The sequence below is a fragment of the Schistosoma haematobium genome, chromosome 1, assembly GCF_000699445.3.
Source record: "Schistosoma haematobium chromosome 1, whole genome shotgun sequence".
Classification (NCBI taxonomy): domain Eukaryota; kingdom Metazoa; phylum Platyhelminthes; class Trematoda; order Strigeidida; family Schistosomatidae; genus Schistosoma; species Schistosoma haematobium.
The window spans coordinates 67297139-67324821 of NC_067196.1; the positions used below are offsets into that span (position 1 = coordinate 67297139).

Genomic DNA, 27683 nt, shown 5'->3' on the forward strand with positions numbered 1-27683 from the left:
AGGTTGCTCTTCACGCGCAAAGATTGAATCTTGACGTTGAGTCGGGTGTTTTTTCCCTTGCCGAGCATGTCTTGTGATAGTCTGTGTAAGTTATGTACCTCTAAAATTTTTATTTTTAATAGTGGGTCTTGAAGATGCCATGGATATGTTTCTGCAGTCAGTGGACTTGGTAATTATAATGTTTTGTATAATCCTTCGTCCAGTCTAACGATATTGATATGGGTGAATTCGACTTTGCATTAAAAGCTTCAGAGCTCCTCGAAAACTCAGACAGTGATAGTGGAATAAGCGGTTTGTCTGTTTTTATGATAGTCATGTCTTTAAACAGTTGCAGGGGAAAAGCAACCAATAAACCAAGAAACTAATGTACGACCCAACGACACTGGTACTGATTATGTTCTGACTGATGTTGTCGATGCTACAACACGTGTGTCCGACATTTTGCATGCAAATGACAAACGTTGCGGGGTTCAGGTGAATGGTTTGTCAAAGAGCATACTTATCAATAAACCGGGCTCTAACTCTACTATTCCTAAATTTAAAAGGATTATTATCAACTCTGTTGGTGAAAAACGTCTACTACACAGCTCTTTGGTAAAGCCATACTTTTCAGCTTTCTATCCTCAGAGCGTAAATTCTGGTGTTGGTCACAATTTGGCTGTACCAAATGTATTGCAGCCGTCGGAACATTCTGGTGTCACAGTAAAAACTGTGCCTTCTAGTGTTACTCCGTCGTTTGAGTCCTCAAACACATCTCCGGGATCTTCTGTGAATTCACCTACCAAATCAAGCATGGATTGCCGTTGTAAGTTCTATGCAGGACATGGATAAATATTTTGCCTAGACATTTAGGGCGATAATATTGTTTTATACAAAGAATGCTTTAAAAACATCTAAAACAAGTCACTTATAATTTAAAGGTGCCTTTGATTTCTAAGGTCACAATTCAAACCCCCTAAGTAACTAAGAGCAAGTTTTAATGAAATTAACTCACCATTTTATGGGCGAATTACATCTTGTTTGATACATGACGTGTTTTAACAAACAATATGGATCTTGTGAACCCATACTGGTGCTTATGAAATACCAAAAAGTTAAACCTGGTAAAGAGTTTCAGAGGGACTGATCGATCTCAGTTTCCCCCAATGCATATATATATATATATATATATATATATATATATATATATACACTGAATAAAATGTCCTTAACAAGCCATTTTACTTTTAAATAAGAAATAAACAATATCTCATACCCCCCACTCGATAAGCTGTAAGAAATTTAGTTAATGTGTATTTGGTTCGAGTCCAATTATATCCGTTGTTTTCTGTCCTAAGTCCTATTTAGTCGTCTGGTATTCATGTAACTGAAGATGTAGGGTTACTGATTCACATACTTTCCATTGTAAAAGGATTGATCCACCTAGAATGTACAACGAATAAAATCAGTAAGTGGTCAACACTATCTCAAAACCTTGAGAGCAGCAGAGTGAAATCCCACCTACAAGACACGAAATTTATGTACATTTGAATGCTGATCAGTGCATATGTATTCAAAAATCCTATAAAGTGAATACTCCAATATGTTCTTTTTCTTTGGATTTGCCCTTAAGCTCCAGTTAGTCAGTCAGTCACAACGCAGAGCCTGTACTTATGTACATGCCCCCAAATGCCCTGGTACGGCCGAGAGTGGGGAGAGTCCGCTCTCCCTCTCGAAATGCTCTCACATGGCCACGCGTATATAGCCTCTGCCAGGGAAGTCCTACTCACTGCCTTCTCGTGGCGGGTTGTTTACGAAAATGAGAGGATGAAAAGCTAATGTCCGGCGCTTTAACCGGAGTCCAAACCAATAGTGCACACAGGCTCCAGTATCCTGCGGGAACAAATGGCGTATGAACCAATTGTTGGTCACTGGCTTCCATGGGACTGCATCTCCTCACGATGCCCCACTGCCTTGTGGGTTAGACCTTTAGGTCAAAGGTTCGGGGTGTGGCCCCCCTATGGAAACCACCTGGTTCGGTTTCGGCACCCGGGCAGTATCACAGCCCACACACATATCGGATGAGATTTGTGTGGCGCATATGTATTTGGTGCCTCTTTGTACCAATATCTCTGTGTTGAAATAAATAAACTTATGTACATCGGTTCAATTCGCCGTAAACCATTAGTACACCGAGATGAAATGGTCAGGTCGAATCCCAGAATAGTAGAGGTAGTAACAGTATCAATGGTATTTGGAAACATTCGGTATCGAAGAAACAACTCGAAAATATAACTTAGTGAAATAAGAACAAATAAGGTTCTGAGGAATTTAGAATCTTACAATTAAGGTGGACGGAAAATGGATCCACTTGCGCCATTGCAAGCGACTTTGAGCCATGTCATTTAAAGTTTCTATCCATTAGTTGCGATAATTACGCGGACTCCAGCAAGGTTGTTTGTGCCTACTAACGTATCGAAATCCAACTGTCAGTGGCTTCGTAGACTGATGCCTTGGTTTGGCCACTCCTAGTTGAGCTCCAACTAAATATCAGGTTACAATGCAAGTTAAGACTATTGAAATAATACCATTACAATATTCTCCAGTGGTTACTACTAGAAGATTTCTGTCTTTACCACCCCAAGCATGTAATTTTTAACTGTTACGTTACACTCCCAAGACCAACTTCATTTGGAAGCCAGTGACCAACAATTGGTTCGTACGCCATTTGTTCCCGCAGGATACTGGAGCCATACCAGGGCATTTGGGGGTATTAATGTTTAACTTCAGTCAAATCACGATTCTGCCCAACCCTTATTCATTACCTGCGGTTATTAAATATCTTACACCCGGCACGGTTAAACGTCACTGTTCACCTCTCCGCACTAGAACTCCTCGATTTTCATTCCGAAGCTGGCTGGTTGTTCTAGAGGTTTATCGTTCACACACAAGACCACAGGTCCTGGGCTGGGATCCCAGATACGTGGTTGTAGATGCGAACTGCTTAGGAGTCCCATGTCACGACGAAATGGCTGTTCATTGCTTTCAATAACTCAGTAGTAGTCTGGTTATAACCAGTTCATGATTTAAACTGAAAATTTTATAATTTTCACAAATGGCCTAAACGCAATTTTGTCAAGTCCACTTACTTTTGCGTTATGTTATTGTGAGTCAGTTAAAGAGGGAACCTAAACATCATATGGATATTTTACAAGATGTCTCTGTCGGAAATCAGGCAATGCATACGTAGTTGGAATGGTTATTTAACCCCGTCCTTAAGGTTTTCTATTTCCTAGACGACTAGCTACGCTATTCTGTTTAAAATACTTAACATGTACTATTATCTTTTCTTATAAGCATTAGACGAGTTTTTTTCCGCAGTAAATGAGGTAACTGAAACTTATGAATACTGTAGGAACGCGACTCCTTCAGATCCTTCACTATGGCAGCATTCAGTAAGTTTTCCATTTTTTACAGTTTGTTACTTTTAGTAAATTTGAAATATTCAATATTAAAATTGCTTAGGGGAAAGACATTTTAGTTATCCCCTCTCGCTCTACTGTTTTAATATAGAAACTTGTAGTTAAGGAATTCAAGGAAAGAGATAAAAATGCATTTTTTCTAAATTTCTTGTTGGCTAATTTAATATTTAGCATGTTACATTTATTGTTACTTAAGTATTTCTGTGTATTGAAAAACTGCAGTTGTCGAAATATATTCATACGACCTCTCACTTCGTTTTCTTATGAAATTGGAAACGTGCGATAATGCATAGCATAACAAATAAATTCACTTAAAATCTTTAAAATATTCCTCATCCGTAAACTATGTTACTTCGAATCGACATATTACAATTTAGTTCTATCTTATCCTTTTGTTTACTTACTACCATGTGTTCTTAAACCATAAAAACGAAATATCATCAGCATCAAGCTTTTTAAAATCCAAATCTAGTTTAGTAAGATAAATAAATTGCTTATAACTTAACAAATGTAGGTAGCTTCGGTGTTGTTTAATTTCATCTCTTAGCGAGTGTGAATATAGACTAAGTTTATATAACAGCTATTTTATAATTACTATTCTGCTGGTTTGTCAGTAGAAATTTTAAACTAAATGACAGTAGTTTTTAGATGGATAAGTCTTAGCAACTTCAAACGTTTTACAGTTCTTTCAGTTTAAAGTAATAGCTATAAATTCCCGAGAGTTGATTACGCAATAATATGATTTTCGTGACTGGTAATATGTTTAAAGTTTGATATTTGTTGGTTTGTAAAAGTTTTCAGACTTTTCAGTAGAATTTTAGGTGGTTCTGGTGTGGAATTTGTAGTTATACCGGAAAACTGGTAAACAGGTTTTAATTTATGTGACTATTATAATTACCACTGATATACTTATTGATAGCTTACATTTTCTATTTTATCAGATTTATCTTGGAAGTTAGTTCCCAAATGTATGTGCTTGTGTGAACAAAGTGTCCATTTTTCCATGCAAATTTCCAGATGTTTACTCTTGGCCAAAAGTATTATATTTCAATATTTATTTCATCTGTTTATTTCAGTGAACAAAGCTAATATTGAATTTCTGGTAATAGTTGTCCACAGATCCATTAATCGTTTTCTAATGTTTGGTCTTATATCACTACCAACTAAGGTAACTGGTAGTAAAGAGTTTCGATACTAACACAGATTACTCAAAAATTCATTAACATAGATCTAGTTAGTTTGTCTTTAAGTTCGTAGAAATAATCAAGTAGTTACTGAAAGCCCATGTTTAGGTGAACATCTATTTCTTCACACCGTTCTTTTACAATACTGACAATAAAGTAATCCTATCAACGCTACTAGTTAACGGTTACTATGACTATGTAAGTCGAAGTTGATCTATGATTTGGACGAAATCCTTGTGTGGTGTCTGTTTGCAAGATATAAACCTATGTTCTCTTTACTGTAGTTATTTCCTTGTATTCATCAGGGCTCCTCATCACTTATTTTTATACAGAAAAATATCCCGAGCACATCATATCCTGATTCTGTTTTCGGGAGTAGTTCTCAATTCTCACCAACGTCATTTCTTGATGTGCAAGATTTTTCGGGACCTAACGAATCCATCATAACACAGACCGACTTGGAACGCATACGTAAAAAGCAAGAAAGAATGGTGAAAAATAGACAAGCAGCATGTCTAAGCCGGTTACGTAAGAAGGAGGTAATTAACCTTGTACTATGTTTATACTTTATAGTATTGAAATTCCAGATAATTTGAGTGTGTTCGGATTTTAATCCTACTGATCATTATCACTTCTAAGTAATTATCAGTTCTAGTTATTATGGCTGGAACGGTTTCGCAAAACTAGTAATTTTTATGAATCCAAAAATGCATTGTGCTCAAACTGGGCTGATGAACATAAGGGTCCGCCTACAACAATTGAAAAACCGTTTTTCCAAGTCAGTGGTGTACATAAGCTTTAGGGTTCTAAATGAACGAGTAGTGTACAGGCTTATTCCGGTCACAGACTACCATGCCATTGCTTCTTTTGATATTTCTATAGTGCCTCGATAACTATACTTTTAATCCAGATGCCTACGCAATGATCGCGAACACTGGTGAGTAGCGAAAGCAAGAGTGATGAAAAAGGCAGCGGCAATAGGTAACAACAGACAACTGTTCAGACTTGTCAAGGAAATTGGTATTAGGAATCCAATTGTTAGCGAAAATATATCAGGAAAAGACGTACATATTATCCAATTTCAATTCAGGTGACTGGATCGATGGGCAGAACACTTTAGGGATCAGTTCAACTGGCCTTCAGTCACATTTCGGTTTCCCACGATCTCCAGTCAACCTGAATGCCAAGTTGATGCAGGTCCTCCGTCTCTTTACGAAGTTGAAAAAGCCATAGGAAATCTGAAGCGAGGGATAGCAGCAGCCCCTGACAGGTTTACTCCTGAGATTTTTAAGGATGGTGGTTCAGTATTAGCAGTGAGATTAACTGAGGTCTTAGGTGGAATTTGGAAATTGGACGTAATCCCATCTGACTGGTCTCAATCACTGATTGTGCTAGTCTATAAGAAAGGACGAAAGTCCTCTTGTGACAATTACAGAGGAGTCAGTTTGACTAATATAGTGTCTAAAATATTAGCTTCAATAATACTTCGACGCCTAACTAAAACTCGTTAAGAGCAGACTAGAGAAAATCAGGTTTCCGACTTGGACGTGGTTGTATAGACCAGATATTCACACTACTTCGGGTCCTAGAACACAGACACATATTCAGACGCCCCACAATGGTAGTATTTCTCGACCTTAGGGCAGCATTCGACTCTGCTGATCGCGAGGTTCTATGGCAGAGTTTGACACTGAAAGAAGTACATTAATCTTATAAAGCTCTCTATTCGAACGCAACTAGTCGAGTGAGAGCTTATGGCGAACTGTCACCAGAATTGATCACCTCAAGTGGTGTTCGTCAGGGCTGTCTACTCTCACCATTCTTGTTTAACTTTGCCATTGACGTGCTTTTAGAGATAACATTTTCCTCATCTAAATTTCCAGGAGTTGTACTTTTGCCTGGAGATTCACTTGTTGACTTAGAATATCGATGACATAGTTCTATTTGGTGAAGACGCTGACAAAATACAGAGTCTTCTGACCGCTCTGAGCATCAACGCAAGCATATTCGGGATGCGATTCTCCCTCTCGAAATGTAAAATGTTACTTCAGGATTGGGTTGCATCGACACCTGAACTAATGATAGGGAGTGAAGTGGTTGAGCGTGTCGACCACTTCCCTTATCTTGGGAGTCTCGTCAGCCCTTGTGGTCTGGTGTGTGACGAAATCTCAACACGGATACAGAAGGCTCGACTAGCTTTTACCAACTTGCGTCACTTATGGCGTAGGTGAGATATCCGTCTATCAACCAAAGGACGTGTTTACTGTGCAGCAGTTCGTTCCGTCCTAATTTATGGCAGTGAAACATGGCTGATAAGAATAGAGGTTATTCGTAGGTTACTAGTATTCGATTATAGGTGTCTTCGAAACATTGTTCGTATATCCTGGGACCATCGAATAAGTAACGCAGTTGTTAGGAAACTAGTACTAGGTAAGGATGGCAAATCGATTGATGAAGTAGTGGAACTTCATCAGTTGAGATGGCTGGGATATGTGTTACGTATGTCCAACCACCGACTGTCCCGACGAGCGATGTTTTATGGTGTAGGAATAGGTTGAAAGAAATCTAGGGGCGGTCAGACCAAAACATGGCACAAATCCATGAAGTCACTGACAAGTGGACTGAACCGTGTTGGTAGTTGTAGACTACTTGGTTGGGATACGCGAGACGATAGCAACCGATGGTTAGAGACCTCGAATGACATGGCTCAAAATTGTCTGCAATGGCGCAAGTGCATCCACTCTTTGTGTTCTCCCAAATTCTAATCTTCTGAATTCTTCATGTCCCTTTCTCTTTTCTCTTTCCAAATTTATTTCACTGGATTATACTCCTTGAATAACATCTTCAAACCCTGATCTTTCCAATGACGGCTTAAACTTTTACTACCTCTACCACTATGGGATTTGAATAGACAATCGTGTCTCTGTGCTAATATGGTATGGTAACTTGAACTGATGTACGTACGTACGAAGTTCTACGTTGTTATTAACCGACTGACTGACTATCAGTTTATGGTGATTTTCGTACACTCAACTTCAACGTATCTTAGCTGTGCTGAATTATCCACAATGTATTCTATTCATGTATTTTCTGTGTATTTTAGGTCATAATTAGTTAGTTGATTCCCAATCCATTTTTTCTTGTCGTAATTAATTCATTGTGATTCTATGTTCAATAACAATTACTCATTTGGGAAAATCCTATAATTGATATTTATTGCATCGATATGTGATTGAATTAACTGGAATGTAGATTAATGCTTCTGGGGTATCATTCAAGAAAGTTTCTATACAAACTATACTTCATACCCCGGTTGGGGAAAAGAGAAAAAGAGGGTAAAAGTAGTTTCTTTCACCTTATTGAAGTTTCAGTTGCACAGTAGTAGCTTATTTCATGAAAGTATCACTCTTATTTCACAATATTATCACTTCATTTTGCTATTTCTGAAGAGATTATAAAATCGGCGAACGGAACGAAGAATCAGCGACACAATGAAAAGACGGCTTAGCTATTCTAATGCGTCCCAGTCCCGCTAACTAGAGGGAGGAGTTTAGGTTCAGATGAGGGAAAGTATATTCTACAAGCAGTTAGAAGCACGAACAAAAACAAGCGCACAACTCAAGCGTATATATACAGCATAGAAATCTCCCTGGGAATCGTCACAAAATAACATGTTTAAAGAGAAAACCAACCAATTACATTTAGGGTCCTCCTAGGTGGGTAATACAATTTGAAGGTAAAAATAGACACCTTTAGTGCGAAATCTAGAAATTCGGATTTCCAAAATAAAATTACAAAAATAAGACGTTTACTAAGTGAGTTCTGGGGATCTAACATCCCCGACACATTCGGATGGTGCATTATTTTAACACCTCATTGTACCAGGATTTATCTAAGTTAGGTAACCTTACTGGTTATCAGTCACGGTGGAGCTGTTGCATTCATATCGTTTTTTGTTCAAATTTTTAGTTTAGTCTCATTCCGTATTTCTTATCTTTCGATTTTATTCCTTCCTTTCAAATTATATTTCCTATATTTCACTTCTCATTGTAATTTACGTGATCTCCACTTCATCACAGTGGAGGAATTTGACATAATGAAGACCACTTAATTGCGCTAGCTAAAGACTGGAAAATTTTTAGATGCATTGCTTGTCATTTTGGAACGTCATTTTGTGAAACCGCTTTGTACCAGATTGGAGCTCCAAATCATGATTTTCATTTTATCGTTTTTTTTAATTATAAACAAGCCCATTGTTTATGCACCCGAATTTCAGTCATGGATGCCCATCCACCTTCTGTTTTTAGTACCTAGAAAGGTTAGAAATGAAGTTCGAGCAGCTAAAACGTGAAAACCTTTTACTTTGGCGCCAGAATGAAGAGTGGCGTGCACGATGTTTCCGTTTGGAACGTTGTATTGAAGATTTACAGTCACGGCTTCCAAGCTCTATAAATTCAGAAAACCTAACTGTTAAATCTCAGTCGTTTGACGTAAGTTCAGACGAGACGACAAATATTTCTTCACACCTTGACAAACAAATTACTCCTCGAGAGGCTTGTTGCAAAACAGTTTCTGTGCACACATTAGCACCACTCAATGAAGTCACTGTTGGTTTCAAATCAGATACTCCACTTAGTCGTCTTCCAAGGTTGTCTGATCTTGGAAAAAGCAAGACAGTTTCAATTCAGCATTTAAAAAATTGCCAAAACGTAGCTCCCACTCAAAAAACGAGTAAGTTTTACTATTTAAAGAATCAGATTTTATTTCCACGGACATTTTCCATATAAAAGCTTTTAGTGATCTTATTTTGTTTATTATTTAGCTTTAAGACACTTATTTCGTGCCTTCGGTGATTGAGAAGCACTATAACATCCAAAATAGCCTCCTTCAAATTACCTTGGAGTTCATCACATCACACACATAACATATTAACCGATATTTCATATCTGCCAACATTTTTTATCCAGATTAGATTTACCTGTAAACACAATTCGGGAAAGTAATTTATTTGTGCGATTTTGACTTATTAGAAAATCTATATCAATAAAGAGTACGTCAGCGCAATATCACTATTTAAGACTGCTGTTGATGGAGGAGCATTCACCGTCCACTGTGTATAGGTGATATATATATATATATATATATATATATATATATTCATTCCGCAGAAATATTGAAGTAATAATGTTACATCTACCTACAATCAGCTATATTCATAGATATGTATAATGTCCGGGTATTGTATTACGTTGAAAGTCAAATCTTTTTTCCCTAATTCTTGTTTCAGCCTACTTTACGAGTGTAAATTCCCCAAGAACGTTCAAATGGGATAGTTCTTCAAAGAAATTGTTACTTACAAGTAAAGTTGATGTTGAATCGCATTCACAGTCTCTATCACATCAGTCTCAACTCAAATCAATTACTAAAACCTTGATTTCTCAGCGAATCGTTCCTACCGTCAGTCATCGATCTAAAGTAATTGCTACCACAAGTTTATTGGTTATGTGCGGTCTGTTAGCCGTGAATATAGTTCCTTTATCAGATTTATATTCTGGATTAGGATTCGTATCTTCACATAGCATGTCTTATGATGGTGGCTCCCTTGCTGCTGGAAAATTTGGTAATTTTTATTGCTAAAAATAAATTGTTTGTAACCCCTATTAGAAATGTGTATGTAATTTGTTATAGAAATTATATTTGTAAAACTATCAAAACCTTCGTAAATTTTCTTCATATTTTTCATATATATATATATATATATATATATATATATATATATATATATATAAACCAAATTTGCAATACCATCCTATCACTTAAAAGATGTCCGTATATAGACGATGCGGTGCAAGAAAATTTCCATTCGATTGTGTTGTTATCTAAAGCTGTGGAGTCATTAGCAGTTATCTGACACAATTAGTAGGATGTTGTAAAATAGGAGTTACATCATTAACTAAGTGTTGTAAAGCTCAACAAAAATAGTTGCGTAATGGTTTGGACGTTGACCTGGGAGCTGGAAATAGGTCTAGTCGTAATACAATAAGATAATATGCATAGCATAAATGACCCAAAGAAGAAACGAGTAGATGTTAATAGCGATTTACCAAGTATAAGTATTCAGCAGTGCGGTCAAACGAATAATCAAGCAAAATAACTGTAAACTTCACAAACTAGCATGGTAATGATACATCTACATGAAATTCAACTGCCCTGTGTCATCACACATTCTTCGAAACAGTATAGCAACTTGAATTCTGTACTATTTTCTAGCCGGAATAAGAATTTACTAAAAATTCGTCTCAATAATATATATCAACGATTCGCTCTAGTTGCTGGCGTGAACGATTTGTCTTCTAGCTAAGTTATTCCGGATGTGCTCAACTTCAGACAAGAGGAAGGATCATCCTGTATTTAAGTAAATGAAATCATTGAAAAGAAAATTTTCGTTACTGAATTGTCTTCGATTCTTTTCCAGTTTGGTCTGACTATCATTACTTTTTTCCTGAATCGCTTTTTGCGTACTCTATAATATTCAAGGGTATTGGAAAGTGTTATAATAATATCACTGGGTGAAAACTGTTGATTTCAATCGTAACCCCTAGTCCGTAAATCATTACAATCTGTTAAGCTTGTTCCTCTGGATGCAGTTATTTCTTGTCGTCAACTATTTACTAATGGATTTCGTTGGTTGTTTTTACGACTTCTCGGTGTTTAGTTTATTAACTTTTCTGTTTTTCAAAAATTTAGCTTTTGGTTATCCCGGGCTATGGTCATCTGTGCCACATTTTCCAACTGGGCGACGTCTTTTATTAAATATTCCACCTACACAAGAAGATGTTTTAACAAGTGATAATTCACTGCAGAACGCCTCAAATAATGAATTTCTATTTTCTGGAAAATTTCCAACTAACCATTCTACTAACAACTGTGGTCCTAATAAAAACATGAGTTGCGCAGAGAATTCCTTACTTACGGATTCCAGACAAATTTTTCAAGTTAGTTGCCATTCTGATTTATTGTTATTACTCTGTAGATATGAGCTGAAAGCTTGTTCATATGTTTTTGTTTTTTCTTTGTTATTCATATTTCATCCAAATTTTTTTACTGCTTATAAATGTTAGTCTGCAATCATCGTTGTTCATATTTCTCATGTGGACTTACGTTATTCCTACAAATTTCAAATACTAGTCGTCAGTGTAAACGTTACTAAAGGGGGTTATGAATGACATGCCAGTCCTACTGTTTTTCCTTATCCTAAATTTCAATTTTCCTACTCCGCTGTTGTCAACATTGGACTTAAAAGAAACCTTTTTACAACTATTATGATAGATATTAATATAATATAAAAATTCATTCAATCCATTCTTCTATAGTATTCGCTACCTCGAAGTGGTGGTCGGGCTTGTCTATCGTAATGAACCGACCGAATTTATATATCTAAGATAGGGTCTGGGATATGAACGTAATCCCATCTGACTGGTTTCGATCTCTGGTCTTGCCAGCCCACAATAAACTACAACACTCTCCTTGTGATAACCACAAAACAATCAGTTTAACTAATATAATTTCTAAAGCATTAACCTCAATAGTCATCCAACGTTCAATTAGGGCTTGTGAAGTGCGAATTCGGAAAAAACCAGGCTGGTCTCAGACCTCGGTAGGGATATGTAGACCAGATATTTCCCTTCTGTCATTTTCTGAAACACAAACATACCTACCGACCCTCATCCTCAGTTTTATTTCTCGACTCCGTAAATTGTTAAGTCTTATGTCAAAGTTTATCATTGAAATTTTTATACTCGAACATTACTGGTCGGGTGAGAACATATAACGAAGTGTCTCTGAAATTTATTACTTCACGTGGTATTCATCGGGGTTGTCTACTTTCCTCACTTTTATTGAGATTTGTCACAGAAATTCTTTTTCGAGATGGAAATCTTATGATTTGATTTGTCAGGAATCAGTCTTCTACCAGAAAATTCACTTATTGACTTGGAATATGCAGATGATATAGTCCTGTTTAATGAACAGGTTAAAAAAAGCTTTATTCTGATTACCTTGAGTAACAACCGTATCAGGATGCGTTTTCCTCCTAAATCCAAAGTGTTACTTCAGGTATGGTTTCGGTCCACGCCTGAACCAATGCTAATGAGTGAAGTTGTTGAGCGCGTCGATCACTTATCTTAGAAGTCTTATCACTCAGCGGGTTGGTGTCTGACAAAATCTCAGCACGAATCAAGAAAGCTCATCAGCTTTTTCCACTTATGATGAGATACCATTTTCTATTACCACTAATACTGTTACTACCTCTACTACTGTGGGACTTTACCTAACACCTTAGTCTCGTGCTAATGGATTATATCAACTTGAAGCAATATAAACAGTGCCGTGTTCTACTTTGTATATAAATAACTGAACAATTAATTGGTAACTGCGAATATTAGGATTCATCTATTCTCCTTGAATTTCGCGCTTTTTCCTTAATCACTCATCTTTATTTTCATAAGACGTCTTATATATAGTTGTTTATCTGACGTTTTAGGGTTGGATTAAAAGGCATGCTGTATCTACCAGTAATCAGTCCCGTGTATACAGGTTACTACTCACATCATCTCTTCATAGTCTAAACGCGTTTGAACACCGACAACATATAGTCAGTTCATCAAAACTTTCACAACAAAATGTATTACATACTCAAAAACCTGCTTTCTTACCTATGAAACATTTAAATAATTCATCTTCCAAATCGATTTCGCCATCAAGAAATGAGTCATTAGAACGCTTTTTGGCTAGGAAAATTAACGGTTCTATTCTGAATGTTACAACTGAATCATTACCGCCCAACTTTCCTCCACCTCATCGTCCTCCAATATTGAAAAAATATGATTTGCAGGTACTTCATTTTATACATAAATCCCATTTGTGATTATTCCTCTTATCTTGCATAAATAAAAACTTTCTGTTACAGTAGCTCATGATCACTGTTATATTTCAGTAAATTATTGTCAATACATTAAGAATAGGCGATTCGATTAAAATACTGTTATATAGAAGCTTCTAAACAGTAGTCACTTAGGGTCAACATTAGTATTAATTCGGTAAATATAGTAATATGTTAACTGCAAATTGACATGTTAAACTTTCTAACTGCTTGAATAACAGTTGCTTTAGTTATGAGTATACTCTTCTAGTAGTCTTCTTCGATTAATATTTTTTTAATTAGAATTGTTATACATTATCGTCATCTCAGAAAAGAGTGTTTTTGGCCTGTAAAATAAAACAAGGTTACATTATTAGCTGTCAATTTCCTTTTCAAATTTAATAAAAAGGGATAATTCATATTGTGGTTTTAGTTACTTTAGTGAGATTTTTGTAATCACATGGTCCGTTTATACAAGCATCTGGTTGCTAGTCATTATAAGCCAGTCATAAAAAAGTCAAACGAGATATTAAGTCATACGTGTTTATCGCTTCTAAATACTGATTCGCGTGTATTTCAAGTTATTTGATCCTTTTATATTATCGTGTATAGTTGTAGGCTAACGTTTTACGGTTATCTTATATTGAATAAAATAGAAAAGTGCAAAATGAGTGAAACAAGTATTTCATACCAATAATTTCGTAATGAATGCTCATAGTTTTAGACGGGACTAATGTTTTTAAGGCCTAGGATGAATACAATCGTAATTCAAATCTAGGGAGAGTTAACAGTGTCTTTTCCGTTTGTTTAGACACCTGTTTGTCTTTTAAAAATTATAATGATTTTCTAAAAATTCACTAATAGCAAATATATTCTTCCGCAAATTTGTTGATTTGTTTTGTTCAACGTAGACGCATTTCTACTATCGAATCTCGTATTGAAATTGTTTCATTCATCCTCTTTTGTAACTGCTTACTCATCAATCACTTCCCACATCATCTCAAATTATTTAGGATAATATCAATGAATCTGATGTATGTTGTCTTTGAAAGTTCTCTTTCACTAACCACTAATTGTCCCTTGAATGTTTCATTTAACTACTTTCGGTTTCCTAATGAGTTTGTTTAAAGTATGATTTCATGAACAATTTGAATGCTTTGTTAATTGTTAATTATGAAGCCTGTTTTGTTAATCAGTTTTTTTAGTTTGTGCTTTGTGATGTATCTTCGGTTTCCGAATCTTTAAATCATCACTGGGTTTGTGTTTGTGTATAGTTTTTGTTAACTTCTACAAACATAATCAACATATAGTTATAAAGGGAAAAGTTTCATCTAAGCGCCATTTGGTATTGTCTAGTAGAAAGTTATTGGCCAGAATTATACAATAATTATTATGTGGTTCGGTAGACATGAAATAAGCTCATTTTAGCTGTCGAGAGCATGGTTCGAGCTCCGCATCACGTACTTCGGGTTAGCTCACACACTTAGAGTATAGATCAGTGAACCAGTTTATTTAATTAACTTAAATTTACCGGATTATAAACACGAACCAACATTATCGATCACGCTTCATCAGTTCAACTGATCCATATGTGTTCCGAAGTATTGTTTTTCTGTCTGTGATCCTGAAATTTCGCCACTGTCTATTCCATACTACAGACTTCATTTTAGCTCATTTCAAATTCTATGTTTTTTTTTCTATTAGGGTTTAAATCAACTCATCTCTAACAATAAATCACATATAATACCAAGTATAAGTGTCAGAACTTACAAATAACAAAACATAATGTCGACATAAATTACACAAAACATTTCTATTCCTATTTGTATACGTATGTCATGTAATTTCCGAGAGTATTAAACACATAGTGAAAAAGCTAGATGGGATCTCGTTTTTGGATTTTAGTTATATTCATGTACAGTGAGTAAAACTAAGCGAAAAAGTCATTCATTTTATTGTTTTTCTTCAAAAAAATATGCATTTATTCCTTCAATAACGTCACACAGCTATGTGTCCCTGGAATCAGAATTAGTTCACATTTAAGTACAGTTTTTTTCGTTTTTTCTCAACTTTATATTTCAACTGTCTAGGATTTCATCTGATTTCATTGCCATTCTTATCACCAGCAGTCATATACATTACATTAATGTTAGTTCCGTTTATCTCAATCTAAGGTTTTTACATTTCAACTTTTTTCTGTATTTTTCTACATTTATATGTAAATGAACACTTACTCAATGAAAGTACAATAAGTGAATTCTAAATTGTGATAGCAAAATGAAAATAATTGTAAAACTGTGATGAGAATGAATTTATCGTTTATACAAACGGTCTGATAACACCAGTGTGCAATAGTTTTTAACCTAGAAGTGATTCATGCTGTTTTGTGTCTTTTACTGGATTTTTATTTATATACAAATGTTGAATCTTCTTGATCGATTTCATTATATAAAAGAAGTTTTCTATACGGTTTTTGTTCTAATATAGTCATTGAGTATAACACCTTTTAAAAAAACTATACTTCATATAGTCTAATCTTATCACCTAGGTATACAAACATAATGCGTGCATTGAAAGCTACAACCAAGTTTTTGCTTTTTACACTAATTTATAAGGTTGCTTTACTTTATTGTTCTAGGCCTAACTTATTACATATATCTGTGAGCAAGATACTTGTGTAGCTATACTCTCAACTGTTCTTTTATTTATGATAATTGTCACTGCAATTAGTACCATTGTTTTATTATAAGTGGATGAACTTTGTTTTCTGCATATTCAAATTTTTCATAAAATATACTGTTGTGAAATGTTTAAATTGGTAAGTGAAATAATTGAATTGTGTTTATCAGGAAAACATTTGAATGACCAATTGATTTATATACTTTTACATGTTTGGTTGTATTCAATGAACAAAAAGATATTTATTTAGTTATTTTGTTCACTAATAATTTGTTCTCAATTTATATTGGCAGTAAACCTTTACAATGAATTGTTACTCTCATTTACAGCACCTATTAATTAAAAAATTTGCAACTCTTTGTTAATCATAACTGTTGCATAATATTTATGTTTCACTACCATATTATGACTATAGATATCTGTCTGCACGACTTTCTAGGTGTTTTTTTTCCAATATTAGCATATAAAACGCATAATTTAAATAAATTGTGTGTTCTTCGGCATAAAAGTCCTTTATCTATAAAGTTACGTATAGTTATTGGTAATGTTAATAGGTGACTTGATTTAGATGAAATTTAACTGATAAGTCAGTCAAATCATCCAACTGCTTTACTATTTATAAACAGATTAGACATTGACGAAATTTACTATTGTTTCAAGAGAAGGAATTTCTAAGCACATATTTTTCCGTAAAGACTGTTGGTTATAGTAGTGTTGAAGTTGTTACTGGCACGTCTGACTAAATAATGACATTATTGACGCCAACAGAAACCTATCGATTGAAATGCTAACAAAAACTACGGGAAATTACAAACTATTACTGATTGCTGGTAATACATTACAGATTAACTTCATTTGCATCGTAAAATTATTGGTATTTCTATATGTCTATTTATTAAATTGGATGTATCATCCATTGGTCAACTGTTTTAAGGCGTAGCGTTTTCACAAAATTTCTACTTTTCAATATTCTATTGATGTTGAATGGTATCTCTATGGTTCTTCCTTTCTTTTTTATAGTTCTGCTTAAATGGTTAGTATGTATGATGAGTAAATCTATTTTATTTTTTTAATTCTTGTTCATAACATTCTATAGTATCATTGTTTATTCTTATTTATGTCAAGTTTTTTTATTACTGTCAGGTAGCAACGCGAATGTCAAGAAAATTAGTACTGAATTTTTCCATGTATTGAAATCCTAACCTCACCTAATGTTTGATCACTTGTCTAATCCAATTAAGTGAATTTTATTCAAATCACTAAACCAATATTCTTGACTTAAAGAACACAGCTGTTTTACTGTTGAAGTTGTTTCATTATTATTAATTTGATTGCTAATTGGGTTCACGTAGTTTTCCATAATTTTGTGTGAACGTTTATTTTACTGGTTTATTTAAACTCCTTAAAATAAGACTGTAGTTCAAAGAACAGATCTCCTTGTAGACATTCTAATCTCTGTTCGTTTACAATATTATAAGCATTTAGCTGTAATGAAGCGAAACACGTTAGACTCGTTACTATTTTAGGATTTAGAGGATTAATACATAATTTACTCAAGGACATCATCAGCTTTCATTGACTTCGAAAATATTATTTGATGTGTAGTCGAAAATTATTGAATACTGTTTCTATCTGGTTCACCCGCCCTTATCGTATATTAAATAGTATCACTTCAGTCTCTCAGTAATATACGTCAAATTTGTTTATTTGGCTTCATAATAACATTACCCATTTATACTTTCAGTTTTTACGAGGTTCTACACAAAATAATGTACTGCTGTGTTATATTTGTCTATTGTTTCCTTCAATGAACAGTGGAACAATGGTTGATCATTCAGTTGTTCGACTTAAGTACAAAGTAATGTCATTTACCGTACATGATGGGTCAGCTTTAGTTATGCTATTGAATTTAGAAATCTCACACGTATTCACATACTTTTATTTCGAACTTATCACATAGTATCTAAGATTATAAAGTATCTGAAATGCCTAATCAAATTCCTTCCGTACCCAGATATTAGATACTTTTTTTGCTGTTTTATCCAATGCACATTAAAACATATTATTTCTGTAACTTCTGTTTCAACTAATCCATATATATATTTCTGGATTTATCTTTTTACTAATATCATTTCAAGCCTTACATTCATCCTGCTGTTCACGCGTTTGAAAAATTATTTAATATAGTTAATCGTCGCAATGATACAGCATACATTGTTTTTTTAAACCGGGATCATTTCCTCCTGCCTTCAGTTGATCCATTACCTGCAAATATGAAACAGAAAATAACGTTTCTACTTCCAGCTCATTCTGTGATCAACGGTAAGTTAATATAATGTTTTTTATTGGTTATAAAATTTTTTTAGCATATTTTTCAGCCTCGTGCATTATTAGTTAACCATCTTACCCTGAAAAATTCTGAAAGTCTAACTGTAGTGTCATTAGCGTAATCTTATTTTATGGATAATACTACAAATAATCCTTATATAAAAAATACTATCCACTTTCCAATCCTTTCATGAAAGTTTAAATAAGTGATATTTTTGGCATCATGCTTGTTATGAGGCATAAAAATATTCGGTTCTATTTCACTTGATGTAATTTCATACTACTGATGAGTTCTAGGATGAAATGGAATACGTATCTAGTGCTCTTTGGTGTTCAACTGTTCTGCAGTTAATGTTTTTATTTATGATTAATAGTAACCTTAGAAATCTACTTGGCAACTGTAACACCATGTTTCATTAGAATCGTATATATCTTACTGGTATTTATATAAAACTGAAAATATTTTACTGCTTTTACATCATTTATCAAATTTAAATCTATTCATATTTATTGGTTGCTTAAATCTCGTTGATACTTAGAACTAAATTGATCAGTATTTTTTTGTTATATGTGCATCGTGTGCAGATATTGTCGTTAAGTCACAAGTCTTATAAGCAGAGATGTATGGTATCTAGTTGTCGAATCTGAAACGAGTGTTTCGTCTCGTTCGGGACTCATCAGCTGGATGTAACTGCATTCCCAAATAAATCATCTTTTCGGTTGACAACAAACTACTCTACAAAATGAGAGGACACCGTATGCTCAACACTACTTTTATGACATAGTAACTAAAGTAACATTTTGGATGTAAAGTTAAAAATAAGTGTGAATAGATATAATATCCCGATAATAAACTGTATGATGTAGAAACAGACTAATTCATCTAGATGGATACTGCATTCATGCAGTATTCTTATTGTTATTATTATTAAATAACATTGCTTGGTTATTAATTTTCTTAATATCTTACTCCTTATATTGTTTTGCCTAAGGTTATACCTAAATTATTAGCGTGTACGCATATTTTTATTTTTCGTTTATTTCATTTTTCCACATTGTTAATCAGTACATTGAGCAGCATACCACTTTATATTTCATGAACAAAGGGTTTAATTTTTCTGCTTTTTACTTACTCCTCTTACTCCTCGTGAAGGAGCATGGGCCGCTCACCAGCATTTTCCATCCAACCCTGTCCTGAACAATCCTTTCCAGCTCCTTCCAGTTGTTATTCATCCTTTTCATATCTGCTTCTATTTCCCAACGTAATGTGTTCTTTGGCCTTCCTCTTTTCCGCTTCCCTTCAGGATTCCAAGTTAGAGCTTGCCTCGTGATGCAGTTTGACGATTTGCGTAATGTATATCCTATCCATTTCCATCGTCTTTTCCTAATTTCCTCTTCAGCTGGAAGTTGGTTTGTTCTCTCCCACAGAAGGCATTTGCTGATGGTATCCGGCCAATGGATGTTGAGTATCTTGCGTAGACAGCTATTTATAAATACTTGTACTTTCTTGATTGTGGTTGTTGTAGTTCTCCAAGTTTCAGCTCCATACAGTAGAACTGCCTTGACGTTCGTATTGAAGATTCTCACTTTGATATTGGTTGAAAGTTGTTTTGAGTTCCATATGTTCTTCAATTGTAGGAATGCTGTCCTTGCTTTGCCGATCCTCGCCTTTACGTCTGCATCTGAACCTCCATGTCTATCGACGATGCTTCCCAGATATGTGAAGGATTCTACATCTTCCAGAGTTTCGCCATCAAGGGTGATTGGATTGCTGTTCTCCGCTTTGAATTTGAGGACCTTGGTTTTCCCTTTGTGTATGCTGAGGCCTACTGATGCAGAGACTGCTGCTACACTGGCTGTCTTCATCTGCATCTGTTCGTGTGTACGTGATAGGAGGGCTAGGTCATCTGCGAAGTCCAAATCGTCTAATTGATTCTGAGCTGTCCATTGTATTCCGTGTTTTCCTTCAGATGTTGAGGTCTTCATAATCCAGTCGACCACCAGAAGGAAGAGGAAGGGAGAGAGTAAACAGCCTTGTCTGACTCCGGTCCTTACTTGGAATGCATCTGTCAGCTGTCCTCCATGCACTACTTTGCACTGTAGTCCGTCGTATGAGTTCCGGATAATATTGACAATCTTCTCAGGAACTCCGTAGTGTCGAAGAAGTTTCCATAACGTCCTCCTATCTACACTGTCAAACGACTTTTCATAATCAATGAAGCTGATGTAGAGTGATGAGTTCCACTCAACTGATTGTTCGACGATGATCCGTAGTGTCGCAATTTGGTCTGTGCACGACCGATCCTTTCGGAATCCAGCTTGTTGATCTCGAAGTTGGGCGTCTACTGCGTCATTACATCATTTTAACATCAATAATTTGACGTTTTCGATTTGTATTCTTCACGGACTTAGCTTATATTCTCATCAAAATAGATTTATAGTATTACTGTCTTTAGTTGTGTTATATGTTGACGTATCGTAATCTTGCAGTATTGTTGATATTTTCGAGGTTGTTTTTCGGTTTGTTACGTTTTACTTTCTCTTTCCCTGTCGCATAGATTATACTTTTTTCGTTACTGTTTGCTAAGTATCATATTTCCAGTTCGCAAAAGAGCAAAAGAAATGATATGTTTACTATCTTTGAATCTGATAAACTAATGGTGAGAATATAATTCATGGACGATGTGTGAGGGATGCTTAAGTGACCTTGAAAATATCCACTTGCTAGGATTAAATGAGGGTTATAAATTGGTGTGAGGAATTGGGATTTACATTTGGACGTTGGAGATTTCATCACGAATGGACATCAGCTATTCTACCGAAATGCTATTTATCTATATGGATGAATGAATTTTATGTCAAAATCCATGACTTTCTATTTTAATTCTGGTTGGTTGTTCTATAGATTAGTGTCTCACCATAGAAATAATGCTGTATTTTGAGTGTTAAAAACGATTTTTAAAACTGTTCAATATTTAATACGTGTTTACCACTTCAGCCAATGATATTTTTAGCATAAAAAAGACGAAATGAAATATTTCTTGCCGAAAATTTTTGGCATTTGTAGCTCTATGTTTAGATTTATTTAGTCTTTAGTAATAGTGGTGAATTTGTCACTGGTGTCTTAAAAATTATAATAATTAATGAAAGTAAGTAATAAATAATTAGTGGCAGAAAGAACTACGACAGACATAGCGCAGCAATTGCCTTGATCCATCAAATAAAATGTTTAATAAAAGTTTAGATCTAATGCATTATCCAAAGTAATGATGGCATTTGTTTTTGAAAAGAATTCGACTCTGTCATGTAAATAAACTCACATTCGTTTTCCTCGCTTCTTCACTCTTTCTTAACGATTACTAATATTTGATCTGTTTAATTTTTAAGTAACTATTACATTAATATTTGACTGAATTTTTTCGAATTTCTCATTCATTATTCATTTTATAACGACCTATTTAATTTCATTCGTAAAATAATATCTTCTCAATCATTTGTATCGTCATCCATACAATTTTATCTTTGCATCAATTTCTTAACTATCCAATTATTTTCACCAAAATAATCTTCGAGTTTTCCAATAATGTTGTCGTGACTTTCGCCTGTTATATATCACCTGATTTACTCGCTAATCACAATACAACTTAGACAATCTTAACACTGTCCTTATTGGCCCTTTTACCTGCCTAGCCCTGCTTGTTCAGTCCCGAACACCAATATCAGCTTCTACTATATAAATCGTTTATTTCAAAGATACCTTGGTTTCTATACAAGCCAAACACACCACATCACACCATAAAATAGATAATAACATTTGTACAAAATCAAGCCAAAAAGCGGCTGTGATTCTGTGAGACTGTAATTAATAAACTGAGTATAACTTAAGGATAGTAAATCTTATATTAATAGTCTGTATGTCAAAATAATGCACTTACTCAATAGTTATACAATATATATATGTGTAATATTAGTCCATTAATAGCTTCCAGAAGTTACCCATAATTTAATCTTCTCTAGGATATAACAAATCTCACTAAAGTCACCATTAAATTCATTGTTTGTATTTCATTATCTCTTGTGAAACTTATTTATTAATGCAGAATTTCTCAGAGCTATGATAAAAGGTTAATTAAAATATGAAATATTACTTTATTCCTTCAACAACAACAACAAAAAAATCCAAATAGTATACATACTAAATTCTTTAGATATTTTCTATCTTCTTTATTGATTCAATTAGATAATAAGATCAGTGTTTGTATAAACAACAAAATAAGTTTAATTTCTTCTTTATCCCACCTTTATGTTACTAGAAGAAAATAATTAACCTTAAAATAATTGTTCTATTCTGTATTTATGAGTACCATAATTTTATGATATCTCTATTAAATTAATCTGTGCACTATTTTTTACCAACACATAATGTACATGATAACCTTTTTGGTCAACGTATACATTATTTCTTTCTAAAAACATCATTTACTTAAGAGAGTTTAATAAGATTTCTCTACATATCAGTTTGTATATAATTGTTTATGTCGAACTTTATCTAAAATTATTATACATCGTTCAAGTGTTACAACAAAATTACAAAAGGTGTCTTAACATAAGGACGAGAGAATTTTTCGATCTGAGTGGCCACAAAATAAAATATAAATTGAGTATAAAAATGTACAATTTCCCCCTCTAGATTAGTGTACATTTTAAATTGTATTTGTTATATCCGGATGAGAATAAATGAATGGTAACCGTTAGGAATTATTTATGGCCTAATATTATACAAATATCCTTACTGTATGACCATTAATGAACTATATTTTATATATATTCATATTCCTTTCACTATAAGCTTTTGTTTGACCTATTGGTTACTGTTATATGATTTACTGTTCTCGAGTTATTCTCAATCTATTAGTCGCAGTTTCTCACAATCACAGCCACTTTTGGCTTGGTCTTGTACGAATGCTATTTCCTATTTTATGGTGTGATGTGGTTTGATTTCGCTTGTGTATAAACCAAGTATGTTTGGAATACATGGTTTGTACTGCGGAGGCTGAGATTGGCGTTCTGGACTTAACAAGTAGGGCTAGGCGAAAAAGAACCAATCGGAACTTTTATTTATTTATTTATTTCAACACATAGATATTGGTACAAAGAGGCACCAAATACATATGCGACACACAAATCTCATTCGATATGTGTGAGGGCTGTGATACTGCCCGGGTGCCCAAACCGAAGCAGGAATCGGGACTTTAGTCTGCTCGTGCTGGAGTATGAGTCATTAGTTTAGTCGTATAAGTCAGCGTATCTAAATTGGCATTCGTATTTTGCGATAATCAATTAGCTAAGAATATAAAAGTATTAACTTGTAATGTGTAAAACTTAATTATTCCAATGGTGAAATAAGATCACAAGATAGACAGACATCATCATCCATTGCGAAACATTTGATTGAGACGGGTCATAAGGTTGATATCAAATCAGCATTTGTTGTGTTGTACAAAAGCCTTCAAGGACGTATACTAAGGTTTATTGAAGCCTTGGCTATACGAAAATTGAAACCCCCTTTATGTGTTCAAAAACAATTTGTACTTACACTTAACCTACCCTGGTAGTACTGATTTACTGTCCAGAGTGGTAATCACATTTGTTTTTATGTACTTTAATATTTTTCCTTTGTTATGACTTACCCTTAACCTGTCTAGTTGACCTTTTAATTTTTCATATATAAATGTTCTTAACAAGTATATGTGTGATCAGATTGTTCGAAATGTATTGCGCAAATATATCACATAATTCTGATAAACTACGTCTTCTCATTGCATTATCGAAATTTATCAAAGGGACTAATTGTTTTAATTATTTTCTGTTAACTTTAGATCATGCTTAACACATATCTGCCTTATTAAAAATTATCATAAACTTAATTGACTCAAAATAAGATCGTTTATTAGGTATATATGAACAGCTGGCCAGCCTTCTTTTTGGAGATACCCAAGTCAGAGCTACACGTAAAATGACAAACAATAACAGTCGACCGGTATAACTAATAAAATTCAAAATCATTTCCTGAAGTGTAACACATTTATCCAAAAAATGTTTCTCAACGGTTTGTTTCTTAAATGCTCATATATATATATATATATATATATATATATATATATATATATATATATATATATATATATATATATATATATATTGCTAGCTGTTATATTATTGATGTTCATCTTATTTTTTATGCTGTTTTATTTAATGGAAAATAGTCTTGATACACTTTCATTAAAAGTTATACTTGATTTAAAGTGTTTACCATTTCTATGCTATGCTTGCTAAGAAATCAGGTGCAACGCAAACTTTTATCATATTATTTTAAGAGTTAAGCGTCTTTTTTTAAAGCACGAAATGTTTTTATATATATGTATTGATCATGATTATGACCAACTTCTCACTTGTCTATCATAATTTATAGGTAATTCATTGGTTAGTGGCCAAAATAAGTTAATACAAATAAAAGTTAAGGCGTTACCTTATCTTTTATTGTTTACATGGTGGTTTCCTTTGTAAGGGTTTCTGTTAACCTATTTTTCTACAGTATTTTAAATTTGTTTAACGTTTCATTAAATACCTATTTCATTCAAACAGTAGTCGCTTTCTTCAGAAAAGTCTGTTGTGCTCAACAACAAATATATAAATAGAAAAGTTCACAGGCTTTGTTTTATTCTTTCAATAATCCTATTAGTTAATTTTCTTTAGAAATAACTAATATATTTTCACTGAATTCTCGTTACTTTTCTGCCATTCAAATAAGATTAAAATGATTTAGCCTTCCGCAAATCAAATAATTCATTTTAACAGTCGTATTGAACATATTATTTAAAAATTCTATATGAATTATTGAATGCAGGTTTAATATCTTGAGATGGTGGAGATTTGTAGCTCAGGTAGATGATTTTGATGGAGTTTTGTTCTCTGAGCTGGATGGTTTGGTCGTGGAGCTTTCATCGTTCTTCTGAACGACATCATCAACACAAACTTCAGGTAGAAGTGAAATGTTTATTATGTTCTACTACATACATTTGGTTTCCGTAATCTTTAACCGCTTGAATGTATACACCTTAATCTACGCAGTTATGAATGTTCATAAACATTGATATGTAGAGAGTAATTACGATGTTTTTGCAAAACTGTCGACTTCTTTTTAGTGTTTAACATAACGTCATCACCTAGGTAATTGTGCGAATTTCAAGTGCACAAAACAATGTCCGATTCTCACTCGTCTTTTGTGTGAATAATATCTCCACGTTCCATTTATTTATTCCTTAAAAAGTTAATGTAAATACAACTCCATAAAATGTTTTCATTTTCCTATTTCTCACACCTATGTGTCATATTTTTTCCTAAATTCGTGTTATAAACCATAAAAGTAAGAGCAATTCATTCACATAACATCTCTCGTTTCAATGAATTCATTTCTATAAGCTGTACAATCTCAAATATATACTTTTTTATAGTGATAATAAGTAATATATTTGTCAAAAACATTAATTTAGTAAGCATAGAGAAGAGAACCTACTAGGAAATTGAAATATCTTATTGTTGGGATCATAAAACTCAATAAAAACGTCATAGAAGTTAAAGAGTAATAATTCAGTAGGGGTATTGTATCACACAATAAAATAAAATATTGGGATGAAATATCATCAGGAGGTAATGGAAATAAAACAAATCGGTTAAACGGTCAGTGGAAGAGGGTAATAACTTTGGGAAACTAGAGGTTGGACAGATTTCTTTTGTGTACAGTTTTGGCTTAACTAGATGCATGAAAAATACTCCACCAACCCTAAGAATACATAATTTCACTCTTTGATGGATTTCTGTTTCCTTTATAAGTGTCTTTCAACCCTAAGTCTGTTTTTGATTGAACGATTCGTGCTCTTAAGGTGTTCAACTATAGGGCTCCTTACGCATCCATCTTCTTGGACGGAATACTCGTGAACATGGTTATAAAAACGTAAATATTGATTCTGTGAGCTGAAACGATAACCGCTTATTGAATCATACTTTCATATCTATGAACCATAAAAACGCATGTGAAATAAATTTAATTAAAACTGGAATCTCACTCTTAGTTGCACATGAGCCTCAGTTGATCAGTGACTTAAAAAGTTTTATTAATTATCATTACATATTAAATATCAAATCAGATCTGCTTGGCATGATCAATATTTAAATAGTTAGTGTTGGCAACAGTTTCTTTAATTATCAGACATATGATCTTATCTTTTTTTTAAAAAACCTCTATAGGATCGTCTGTTGATGGTGAAGATAATTATTATAATAGTTCAGATTCCATTTTAACTGTGCTGCAATTAGATTGTGAAATAACGAATGCTACATTATTACAATCACCTGTATATAATTCTCATGAAAAACGCTCACCTAATAACCATTAATCAATTATTTATTTAACTCCTTTTTTTGAATCCATCTTTTTCTGCTTTCATTTATATTCGTAATGATTATTTTGTATATTTTTTCCTTCAGTGTTTTCATTGTAAACTATTCAACGTGTTCATTGTTAAAAATTTCATATCTCATTTCACTGAATAAAAAAGTTGGTTGTTTTTTTTCTTTTCGTTTTACCATAACGTTACTTACATTTCAATGATCCTAATTTATGTTATTATAGTCTGTGTCCATTTATTTATGATCAATTATATTGTTCTGTTTTACTTCTTGTATTATTGTTTCTTTCCTCCTCCTTGTCATGATCAATTTTCTGTGTTTTTTCTTTTTTTCTAAAATGTTTATTTATAATAAAAACCATTTTCCTTTAAGAACACAACCATAATAATAAGCACTCAATTCATCTTCAATTTATTCATACTGTTTAACATATTTTTCTTTGTCATTTTTAACTAATATATGTTAGTTAATTGAGTGCAATGAAAAAAATTGAGAAAAAAAAAGTTTGCTAATATTATTTATTTTTTAAGTTAATATGTAGTAGTATGTAAACACTAAACTATTGTGTCATTTTAAATAATAAATTATTATTTCGTATTGTATCTGTTTCATTTTCTGATGTTTTCAATTTATTGTTTAAAC

General features: G+C 33.6%; 1 protein-coding gene across 2 annotated transcripts; it reads left to right on the forward strand.

The window, feature by feature from the left end:
- ATF6 (activating transcription factor 6) lies at positions 1-27643 on the forward strand. 2 transcript variants are annotated; one of them, XM_051209444.1, is made up of 13 exons: positions 1-85; positions 123-169; positions 204-291; positions 329-594; positions 628-805; positions 3337-3434; positions 4978-5184; positions 8953-9376; positions 9933-10265; positions 11393-11640; positions 13188-13538; positions 18383-18566; positions 26880-27643. In XM_051209444.1, the coding sequence occupies exons 1-13, from the start codon at positions 67-69 to the stop codon at positions 27026-27028; spliced, it is 2592 nt and encodes an 863-aa protein (XP_051074900.1). In that variant the 5' UTR covers positions 1-66; the 3' UTR covers positions 27029-27643. The 2 variants fall into 2 exon arrangements, with proteins under 2 accessions (XP_051074900.1, XP_051074899.1); XM_051209443.1 differs by having other exon boundaries at positions 329-3434.
- Positions 27644-27683: the final 40 nt, after the last annotated feature.

What these genes read in the sequence shown, in the direction of transcription:
- ATF6 (XM_051209444.1), top strand. An exon ending in CTTCACTATGGCAGCATTCA is followed by an intron (nt 3,435 to 4,977) that starts GTAAGTTTTCCA and finishes ATTTTTATACAG; the next exon opens with AAAAATATCCCGAGCACATC. An exon ending in TGAAAAAATATGATTTGCAG is followed by an intron (nt 13,539 to 18,382) that starts GTACTTCATTTT and finishes TATCATTTCAAG; the next exon opens with CCTTACATTCATCCTGCTGT.